The 11,967-nt window shown below is 39.0% G+C and overlaps 1 protein-coding gene across 5 annotated transcripts in view; it reads left to right on the top strand.

Annotated features, from left to right (window-relative positions):
- Opcml (opioid binding protein/cell adhesion molecule like) overlaps positions 1-6,960 on the top strand; it is a 1,142,904-nt gene extending 1,135,944 nt beyond the window's left edge. For all 5 annotated transcript variants that reach the window (XM_015499064.2, XM_015499063.2, XM_048796129.1 and 2 more), the window contains one exon: positions 4,893-6,960. In XM_015499064.2, the coding sequence (XP_015354550.1) occupies positions 4,893-4,993 (101 nt within the window). In that variant the 3' untranslated portion in view covers positions 4,994-6,960. The remainder of the gene's footprint in view (positions 1-4,892) is intronic.
- Positions 6,961-11,967: the final 5,007 nt, after the last annotated feature.

Here is an 11,967-nt window from a genome sequence, read left to right as displayed (position 1 = left end):
CTTGGTTTTTTTTTTTTTTTTTTTTTTTTTCTGAAAATAGAGTCTGGGCATGGAGACATCCAATAAGTACTATGACTTCTCCAAGTCTGGCCCAGATCCATTTTCTCTGCAGAGAACTGCCCCTTTGCCATTGGTCTTTACTGTTGAGCTTGGATTTAGATCTCTCCCTACTCAGTCAGTGTCCCTCATCCTCCAAAGCCCCCCAAAGAATGGCCTCTCTCAGTAGCAATGTGACCATTACACTACCACACTTTTTCATTCACTTCTTTACCCAAATCTCACCCCAATTTCAATGAATTTGGAAAAGATTTAAATAACCTAATATTAATCGTAACTAAGAAACTGAAGTGGAGGGAGGGTGGAACCACTAACCCATAGCAGCAGTTACCTCTATCTCATAACTACTTTCCAAGAGGCACAATACTGATCATCTTGATCTTTTAATCCTGTAAACTCTGTATTATTATGTCTATTTTCAACAAGAGAAGACAAAATATCTTGTCTAAGACCACGTAACTGGCAAGCCAAAGAGTCATGATTTAAAGCCAAATTGGTCTGACTCCAAAGTTTCCAGGATTAGTTCCACTTATATGTCAGAATAGTTGCACGTACATATTATAAGTGACGTTACCCCAAAGAATATTTAGGGCTTCATATATAACACAGAGAGGTCCAGGAGGCAGAATACACAGAGAATGTTTCCTGTCTTCCTAGTGGATGTTTTTCCCACCTGCAACTTTTAGTCCCATCTTTTCTTGAAACCCCTGGCCTTTATCCAGATGCCCCTCAGGGTCAGTTTTCTCAAGGAGAAAACCTCCTTGAAAATCTACCCTGCTTTTCCAAATCTCGGAGTCTAAGTTTTAGGTAAGAATTAACTTTTATCCCTATTACCACTAACAGACATTCCAACAAGCCAAGAAAAGGGGGAAAAACATTTGAATTCTTTACTATATTTATTAAAGTTAAAATTGACATCATCTTGGGAACCATGAATTTGGTACCCAAGTTAATGTCTTGAAATCTTGGGTAACATGAAAATTCATGCAGCCTTAACCTAAAGAAGCCATGGTGTAGAAAAATATATTCAATCTGATTCTGAAATGAATGTTCAAGGTTTTATGGGAGCATTGCTGATCTCAGAGTGAAGAGCTCCTTCAATGCCAATCCCTCCCCTGGTACAGAGTTTGGCTCTGCAGATTCACTAAACAAGTATGCAAAAGGCTGTGGCAGTCTAAGGACCAAATGTGAGCCCCAAGAGGTCATTGAGGGTCTTCGAACTGCACCAAATTAAAGCACAGCAATCCATCACTTTTTCAAACTATGCATTTTCCCAAGTGAAGAAAGTGACTAGAGCATACTGAAGTCCAGTGTGAATGACCTAATGCTGGTACCTTCTTTTCCTCATTTCCAGTCAAATAGGATCATTGTAAATATGTGATTTAAAAATCAGTTCATTGTTAATGGTTTTATTCCTCACATTCCTGCAACTTAGAGAGTGGTATAAAGATGTGAGCCACTGTCTTCTGCTCTAAATAAAGCCTGAGAACCCTTTTGTATAGTTCTAACGATCCTGTCATTTGGCCCTGAAGCCAATCTCAAATATGTCCAGAATCTTTATGAGGAAAGCAGTGTTGGTTTTAATCTCTATCAGAATGGATTAGACTTATTCTCTGGCTGCAATAGCCCAGCCATTTTTCACAGTCTGATTGACCAAAGGCACTTTGGCAGCAAATTTTATTTGATGCTCCAGAGCAGTTGCTCATCATGTCTTCTAAAGAACCTCACAACTTTCTGGAACTACCTGGGAATTGGGACCAAAAAGGGAAACTATTGGGTCCAGTAATATTTCATGTTTCAGGAAGAGATGTCATGCAGTGGTGTTGATTATTTTATACCCCCTGGAGAAGGCTGTCTGGCTGCTCATAAGCTATTCCTTCTAGAACTAGATATAGAAGTTCCATTTATAAGATAGCTCAGAAAGCTAATAGGGGAAGAATCATACAAGTCATCAAGCTCCACCTACTTTCATTTTTCAGATGGAAGAACAAAAGCCCACAGAGGTGTTACTCAACTAGAAAACATCAGAGGCACTAGAGAAATTGTGTCCCCACTTGGTTGCTCCTGTTACCACATGATGCTATGACCACTGGGGGAAATGATTACTTTCTATAGAGAAGATATAGAGTTGAAAACATCAAAAGCAAAGAATCTATTTAGATTCTTTGAATTGTAGATAGAGAGCACAGTACTGTGTCATCACAATTATCCTCTGAAAGTTGGGCAGCCTACATATCTCTAAGTCATCCTCATGGCTCCCACTTGATGGTACATTCAGCAGAACCTGAAGATATCTGTAAACTTCCACCTGATCAGCACCAAGCATCTTACCCATAACCACAAGAAACACTCATTTCTCTTTAGGATTCCACTTCCTTCTAATTCCATACATCACTTTTTTTTTGTTTGCTTGTTTTTGCTTTCCCTTTATGCTTCTCTCCTCTCTATCTTAGCTCTAACCAGAGCAGTGCTCATAGCATTACAGTTACAGAAATGCTTAAGTCCATAGGTAGAACCAGTAAAAATAAGATCTCTACACCTACATTTCTTTAAAGTGAAATATAGGCTTTAATTGTTTTTCAAGTTATTATAAACATGATAAATGAATATACACACACGCATATATGTATATACATTAACTAATCTAACATATATATATATATATGTATATATATATATATATATATATATATATATATAAAATGGAAGATACTTTTAAATAAAAGTATCCATGTATGTGTATCCCTCTGTATCCATGAGTTATGCACCCATGAATTCAACAATAATAGATGGAAAATATTGTGTCTGTCCTGAACATCTATTTCTTATGGTTCTTTGCTAACCAATTCAATGTAATAACTATTTACATAGCATTTGCATGATATTAGGTATTATAAGTAATCTAGACATGATTTAACGTATACAGAAGGACAAGCTGAGGATGTGGCTCACTGGTAGAGCATTTGCCTGGCATGCATGAAGCCCTGAGTTCATTTCCCAGTACTTCAAATTAAACAAACAAATAAGAGGATGTGTGTAGGGTTTACGAAAATAATGTGGCATTTTAAAATAATGAACTTCAGCATCTGCAGATTTTTGGTATATATATACAGGGTCCTAGAACAATCTTCTCTAGAGAATGAGGAGCAACTCTATGTGTGTGTGTGTGTGGCAATTTATATATAGAATAATGCTTTTAAATTAACATAAGAGCCTTAACAATTTGAATTGCTCATTTCCTTATAAATTTATTTAAAAACCTAAATCATCATCTTTTGCAGAAGACAATATAGAGGATGACATGGAGCTTCCACTTGAATATTTTCCAACTTAGTACATTATATAGGCTAGTCTTTAGGATGTGCACCAGGATTCCTGGAGGACCCAGAATCAGGCTAATACTCATAAATTGTTGGGGAGCCTCCATGAAACTCAGACAACTGTTTTAGAACCTGCACCCTGCCCTTGTTTGTGAATATTCAATAGCTAAAATGCACAGCAACATGAGTTGGACTTCAGCTATAAAGTAAATATAATTTTTAGTCCACCTGAGCATTGTGCACATTATAAGTCAGAGAAAAAATATCTATGTTGAAGTCCTTAAGGTAGGAACAGTTGTATACTTATTGCTAAAGTGAGAGACCTGGAATTTACTAAGCAAAAGGTATGAATCAGTCTCACAGTAGGCAAAGCAATTCAAATGGCTTGAGTCTAGTCCAAGAAGACTCACCCCATGTTAGCTCTTTAAAGCTTTTTTTTTACTAGCAGGCCAGTTTACTTCAGCAAAGTCTTAGTTTTAGACAATGGAAGAGCTACACTCTTTGTCTGCATCTCCTTCCCCTGTCACTGGTCTTTTAATCCTTTGACCATATTCCATTTTGCTTCACCTGGAATACACTGTGCTTGCAAATAAAGGTGGAGGAGGAACACAGAGGCAGAATTCATCACTGGCACATCTGCCCTGAGGCCAAGGCAGACTAGGACAATCCAGATTCATGTGGTTTCTCTTCCTGAGGCATAGAAGCTGAGGAGAAAAATAGTGCTCATGATTCTGTATTCTTATTTCCCAGTAGAATGTGAAGGACTCAGTAGGGATATGGGAAAGGACCAGAGGGAGGGAATTAGAAGCCAAGGAAGCATCAGGTGGCAGTTTGTTACAGGGATGCCAAGTCTTCTTTGATGCTGTTGGAGAGGCACTGCTGACAGTTTGGATAGACTCACTCCCACTCTTCAAGCTCTGGAGAATAATTATCCATCCTTCCTCAGCAGCTTCAGGAGAACCCTCCCCCAACACCTAAATTACATGTGTTGAAGATGAAAAGTCCATCTCATTGGCACCTAGACTTCTGCTAATAGCAAAATATCTCCATCCCTTTCTCCTTCTTCCCACCCACCACCTACTTCTCACCTCTCTGAACCATCTCCTCCCCCAATGCCTATCTTTTCCCTCTTCAGCCTTTTCTGTTTTGGATTCCATCTCCATAGAGAGAGGACAATTAGAGGCCCTGATTTTAAAGAGGCCAGGCTATCTTGCCTTACCACGGAGCCCTGTCTGTTGCCCTAACCTTTGGGACCATGGGCCTAAATGACTACCCTCAGCTTCCCTATATATTTATTAAGCTCAGTCTTTCAGAGCAGGTAATAGTGTTCAGGGCATCCTTTAAGTTTCCAATCCCTTCCAGTGAGCATCTTCCATTTCTGCGGACTTGGAAGGGAGGGGGTTGGACTTGGGGGAATGCTCACAGAGAAGCATGTTTGTGGATTTGCTTGTCAGAGATGAGTATGGTGTCCTGTGGGTACATGCTAATGGGTCTGTCTCTCTTTCCCCTACACAGGGCCTGGAGCAGTCATTGATGGTGTAAACTCGGCCTCTAGAGCGCTGGCTTGTCTGTGGCTCTCAGGGACCCTCTTTGCCCACTTCTTCATCAAGTTTTGATAAGAAACCCTAGGTCCTCTGAGCAACGCCTGCTTCTCCATATCACAGACTTTAATCTACACTGCGGAGGGCAAACCAGTTTGGGCTTCTTTTTGTTCACTTGTTTCTGTTCTTCTTCTTGATATATTTTTGGTTTTTTGTTTTTCTTTTAATTGTGATTTTTTTTTCCAGTTGGAATGAGTGGGGTTGGGGGAGGGGTGGGCAGGGTTCTACCATGTGTAGGATAATCATTTATTGGTGTGTCCCAAAATGGAATCTGCTCCTGCAATCTTGGCCCTTCCTTTTTGTCTGCTTCTCTTCCCATAATCATTACAAGCAAGCAACTTTCATGCACACATACATGCAGACACACACACACAAACACATACCCCAAAACATGAGTTTCATGTGAGCAAAGAAAATGTGCCTCATAAACACCCTGAAGACACAACTTGATTAATAATATGATACACAGTAAGAGTTATATCCATGTGTCTTGTTACTTCTGTCTCTTGAGCATTGAATCATTTTCTTGATTATAATGTACATATCTTCCATTCAAACGATTGTCAAATCTCATTAGGGTCCATATCTTTTCTTTCTAGAGAGTTATCTCACTATATCCAAATATGTGTATTTGTGTAAGCCACACATATACACAAACAGACACACATACATATAAAATCTTGCCAACTTCTATAATCACTTTGCCCTATTCATTTTTCTAGCTGTGAGCATTAGAAGCTAGGGGCTCCGCATGCAACTAAAAACTAAACATGTAGAAGTCAAGTGACCAAAAGAAAAACAACAACAACAATTAAAAAAATGGGGGAAGTATATTAAGGGGAGTACTTCTCTTTTATAGCACATAAAAATGATCAATAGATGGCTGTTTAGGTTTTATCAAGTGATCTATAAAAGTAATCATATGGTTATTCATCTACCCAATTGTCTGATTTATCTCTCCATCCAATTGTCTACCCACCTGTCTTTCTCTCTAGTGATCTATTTACTCTATTTATCAATCTATCAATGTAATTATCTAACATGTTTTTTTTTATTTCTCTCCCCACTACTATCAGTTCATCACCATATTAATCTCTAATCATATTGTGTCTATTATACTTTATTTTGTCTCTCCTCTACCATCAACAGACATTGGCATCTTCAAAATTTCCTATCAACTTATCATGCGAAAGCCAATGATCTCACAGGCTAACAACATAGAAAAGCTGTACCCTGTGTCATGGACTCTTTAGAATGTGGAAACCCATCCACCCAAATTAAACCCTGTAAACAGATGGACCAAAGTAGCAATGTAAACCAGTCACTCACTATTCCCAGGAGAGTCTATAGTTGCTAAAACATCTTCTTGGGAAGCAGATCAGCTCTGGACAAACCTTGATTAGTACTGCGTTTCCTCTTTCGTGCTCAAAGGATTGTACTACCAACTTTCATGCTTCTCTCAGCCTTTCCAGAAAGTGCATATCAGGAACTTACAAGACCTTCTTCAAGGCAGATTTTCCTTAGGAGCAAGAACATGAAGGAAAACACACATCTGTGTCTGTAATGTAAAGTCAGCAGTCCATTCTCCAAAGTGGACTACTTCTAAGTGTTTCCTTTCTGTCCCAGTTCTGGTTTGATCTGTTTGAAAACCATCCAGTAAAAAGCTTATGGAGGCCAATTACATGGCGGGTGTGTTGACAACTCTGGTATTTGTTTCAGGAAGCTCTTCTGAGCTGAGGGCACTTGAGCAACTGACTTAATTTCTAAGCACTTGATTAACACAACACTGCAAACAGAAGGGGGAAAGTGTAAGTGACACAGTTTTCTCAGATACAGGCTGCTTCTCTAATGGCTTTGGGAAGGATGTCCCCAGCTTCCTGTGTTCAAATAGACCTAGCATATAAAGAAGAGTGGACCAGATCTTTCCGCATTCTCCTGAAACAAGAAGGACTCAGCCAACAAGGGAGCCTGAGATTCAAAAACAAAACAAAACAAAACAAAAAAAAAACAGCATTGAAAACCACATGAGGGCATGAGAAAGAGGGGATGCTTTTCTATGCATCAACAATGACTTTCTTACAGACCTGCCCTGCCTCAGTTGGAAATCTTTTTCAGGCCTACATTATAGAGAATAAATATGAACTCTGTAATAGAGTTCCATTCCCTTAGTGCTTAATTGATCTCTTCCTCCAACGTAAGTGCCCTCTTTGTGTTTTTCTGCTATGGCAACATGAATATGACACCCAGAGTGGGGAAATATATGTACAATTGAAGACTGCCTTGGCATATGGAAAGCTAGGCACTGTCATAAGAAGTAGAGCTAATGGGAACAAAATTAATATTGCATTTGCCAGTTGTCAACAGACATCTTTTTTTCCTAGTGCGCTACTAGGAACCAGGTTCTGGGAATATAAGTGATGTGCCAAAAAGAGCCTATTGATTACAACTTCCAGAGACAATCATGAGCTGGCACAAACTCAGAATTAAGGTCAGGCATGGACGTTTCATATCTATTCCCACACTCAGCATCTGGAATTGGGTTGTGTCAGACATTTTATGAGAAATAAATGTGTCATTTGAGTGTTCTACTGGTACTAAATTGTTACTTTGGAGTAAAATAAATGTGAAGGCTTTGGGGAGTGGATGGTGTTGGAGAACATGGTGCTTGGAATGGACAACCTGTACCTGTTCCTCACTCTAAGAACTGTTATGTTGCAAGGGGTCCATCCTCTGGCCAAGTAGATCATTGTATGCTTTCAAACCCAACAATACTGGGCTTAAGGTCACCATGGAACTCTGCTCTGTCTTGTTCCACTGGATATTAGGAAACATCTCTGATGGATACCTATTCCAGCCATGTTTCAGAGTGAAAAGTATGCTAAGTCCAATCCTCTTCTTTCTAAAATACAGAAAACCAAGAACATAAGACCCAAGGCAACTGGGATACTGGAAGTGAAATGACTTTTCATTACAGTGGACATATTCCAGCTTCTGTATTATTTGAATCACTTAGGTCGGAATGGCTCCATGGGATGAGAGCTGTTGCCCAATATCTTGAAGTATATAGTAAATGTTTACTAAAGATGGCATCCACACTTACACATGCTTTTTCAACATTACATATGGAGGGTGGGTGGATAAGGCCTGCTGGACAGATTTGTTCAGAGTGCCAATGGTGGGGGTAAAAAGGGGATAAGGGCAGGAAAAAGAAATATGTCTCTGGGCAATATATCATTTGTGGGTTTAACACATACAAAGGAAACCAAGTGCAGCTCATCAGATTAGGTGAGAAGAATTCAGCAACAGCAGTTATTTGAAACCCTTCCCTTTCCCCAAAGTTAATATGTACTACCACCAAAGTAATGCCAATGAAAGTGCTAGTGTTAAGGCTCCAGCCAAGCTGTTTTTTCAGTAGTTTAATGCCAAGTGCCTGATACAGTCATCTGCAAGTCTAAACAAGTGTATTTAGTTTTTTCTTATTCTTGTTTTATTGGGGAGGGTGAAGATGTAGGGGAGCAGTTGTCAAAACATGCACATATTTTTTATAGAGAGTACAGTGCACAGTATTTTAGCTGCAAGTGTGCTCAAAATGAACAAAAGAATAGGGAAGACTTGGTATTGCAAAGAAGAATGAGTCTCTCCCCTCTGAAATTCACACCTCTTACTGGAGGATACTTTCCAAGTTAGGCTGTTAATTGGGAAGTGTACTCTGAGATTCTTGGAGCTCCATGACTGAGGCAAATTTCAGGGTCTGGGTCTGCATTAAACCTGTCAACTTGCCCTGAACAAGGAGGAGGTAGCAAGTTCTATTTACATTGAAGAACTATTACATCAAAAGAGCAGAGAATTCTAAAGTGGGCAGTTGATCCCAGGGAGAGCTTATTAGTAACATGACATCACAAGTGGATAGAAATTGAATATTTGTAGTGCCAATGGGCAAATTTTCTCTGTAGTTGTAACATGGCTGCCCCATCATAGAAAGAGGGAAGGGAGAGGCTTAAAATGAAGGACCCCTGGTGAAGAGTTTCTTTCCCCAGTTGGACCCTGAGTTCTCACTGAGAAAGTAAAACTGGCTTTGCAATACCAGGACCAGCACTCCCCCAACACACCCTCACCACAAACAAAATTAAGTCCCTTTAGAATTAGGGGAAGCAACAAAGTTTTTCTTTTGTGTAAAATGCATTTTTTTCTTTTTCTCTAATGGCAAGAATCTCTTTTATATTTATTTTGCACAACCCCCATTCCTGGAAATTCTCATAGCCAATTGCTTCCCCTCCCATCAAGGTTTCTCTGTCTCTTTCTTTTAAGACAAATAAGTTTGAACAGTTGCGGTAAAACTTCACAGGTGTGTAACTAGGAAGACAACATTTTGAAAGAGATGCCGTATGATGAGGACTCCTAATGATCACTGAAAGCAAACAAATAAAAATGCCAGTCTCATTTCCCTCATTTCTTCCTTAAGAGAAGAGAAGTAAATGAAAGGAAGAAGAAATAGTTTTGCAATTAAAAGATGTGGCAAAATGATATAGCTGAACCAGTGCAATTTAGCCTTCAGGTGCAAAATACTTTGAGTCCAAAGGAATGTGAGGTGGACTTAATTAGATGCAATTGTCTTTCTCCTGAAAGTTGTCAGCTAAACCTAATTTCCAGTATTTTGAAACAGATTCCTTTTACCCCCCCAATGGTGCCCTTTTAAGGCACATAGTTATTTCACACCATTGGGTAGAGAAAGAAAGATTGTGGACCCTTTACCATCCTTGTGGGACTACATTCTGTGTTATTTGGCAGATGTATAAGGATATCAATAATCACAATGATAAGTAATAATAGCTGCCCTTGCATTAGTTAAAGGGAGAATTTTTAATCATTCAGAAAATTTTGTGACATGTAAAGTGCAGTTGTGAGGAATGTGTGGGTGTATGAAAATGTATCTGTCAAGTTCAGAGTCCTCTAGGTTTTAAAAAATATATATATGACTTAACAATGGTGCCGTTATAGCCGTGTCCAACAATGGGTGTGCCCATTTTCACAATGATCCTTAAAACAAATCTATGTTCAAATGCTTTAAAAATTTATCACATGATAAAGGAGTATAACTTTGTTAGCCTTCTAGAGTTCTTTTTCCTTTTATTTTCTTTCTTATATATTTTTCCTTCAAAATTCAATGAAGACTTGATTTCTGTCAATAATTGTATCAAGGGTGAATATACTACCTGAATTTTGTGCATGTTACATTGTAGTTGTAACCTTTTCTAATTCAGGATGAATATGAGATGGTTGTGATTGTGCAGTGTATCAATAAAGTTTGAAGAACTTTGTAACTTTTAGGGGGCTGTTTATTAGGATATCATTTGAGTTCCAGGAATGAAAAAACAAGTGAAGAAGATTATGTTTCTCTCATGTGTGTGTTTTAGACTTCGAAGACCAAATGCAATCCAAAAATTGAGAATAATCCCCCCCATCTTCCTCCCCCTATCTCTTCCTCCCTTCCTGTCCTATTCCCCCNCACTGAGCCACAACTCTGGCCCAAACTATTTTTTTAATTTATGACCAATAAATGACTGGTTATGTTGTCTTGGACCACCTCGTTACTGTCTCTGGACTTCAGTCTAATCTTTGATAATGTGGTGCTCTTAGTACCCACCACAGAAGAATGACTATTAGAAGTATTAGATATTAGATGTAAATAGGGGAGTTAGCATAGTATGTGGTACATAGTTAGCTGTAAATTAAACATTAGTTTTTGTGTTCTTCCGTCAGACTTTCCTCAATGTTCCCACTGTTCCTGAGCTTTCATTTCAATGATATTTGATTTGTGAAAAATAAACTCATATTTTGTATGCTATTTCTTTGTTAAAATTAAAAACAGAAATACAGGGGCTGGGGTTGTGGCTCAACGGTAGAGCACTTGCCTAGCACATGCAAGACCCTGCGTTTGATCCTCAGCACTACATTAAAAAAATAAATAAATAAAATAAAGGTATTGTGTACAACTACAACTAAAAAATAAATATTAAAAAAGCAGAAATATATTTCTGAGTCATGGATTATTGAAGGACACCAGCTTAGAAATTGACATCAATTAGATATTTTTCTGGTAGGATAACATAAGAGTGTTGAAGAAAAAATAGAAAGAGTACAACTTACTTTTTGAAAAAGGTATTATGTAGTTATAAAAGACAAGGACAGAGCGTACAAACTGGAGAGAGTGTCTATCTTCAAGAGTGTTCTAGCCCAGACTTAAAAGTATAATACTGGCTGGGGTTGAAGCTCAGTGGCAGAGCACATGATTAACATGCAGGAAGCCCTGAGTTCAATCCCCAGAACCCCCCCAAAAAAATAATATAAATGCCCCAAAACAGCATGCTAGGTTGTTATTCAAAGGCTAGACCAGCCCATTAGAGTTCACATAACCTAGATAGTGGAACTTCAGTCACTCTTCTGGACCCTTCCACAACTCCCTGTTGTGTGTGCTGAGGCTTAAAGAAATTACCCAGGGAAAAGGAGAGAAAAGAAGCAAGTGGCAAACAGCAGAGGGGCATCCTTGACCAGCACATAGAGGTGTAAGAAGCATAGCAAGGTCAAAAAACTACAAGTGCAGACTACCCCCAAGAAGGGGGAGGACCAATGCAGTATGGCAAAAGAAAAGTGGAAAGGGTGGGCAAGGTTTAGATCCTCAAAAATTTTACAGGGAATATTAAGCTGGATTTTCCCGGAAAAGAAAAAGAGAAGACATTGTAGGATTTCAGCAGTGGAGTGACCAGATTATGTTTGCAGTTTAGAAAGATCTCTCGGACCACAGGTAGATTAAGTAGGCATCTGTTAAAATGAGGGGAGGAACACATGTTAGGGATACTTCAGGTGAGAAGGGATGAGGAGGAATGAGAAACAGCAGGCAAGTTGGGATGGTTTTTAGAGGGGTAATCTGATGGAAGGGACTGGAGGCAGGTGTGATGGAGGATGCCAAATATGGGAAATAGTCCATGTTT

The sequence above is a fragment of the Marmota marmota genome, unplaced genomic scaffold (assembly GCF_001458135.2).
Source record: "Marmota marmota marmota unplaced genomic scaffold, marMar, whole genome shotgun sequence".
NCBI lineage: Eukaryota > Metazoa > Chordata > Mammalia > Rodentia > Sciuridae > Marmota > Marmota marmota.
This window is presented reverse-complemented; position numbering and strand designations above follow the sequence as displayed.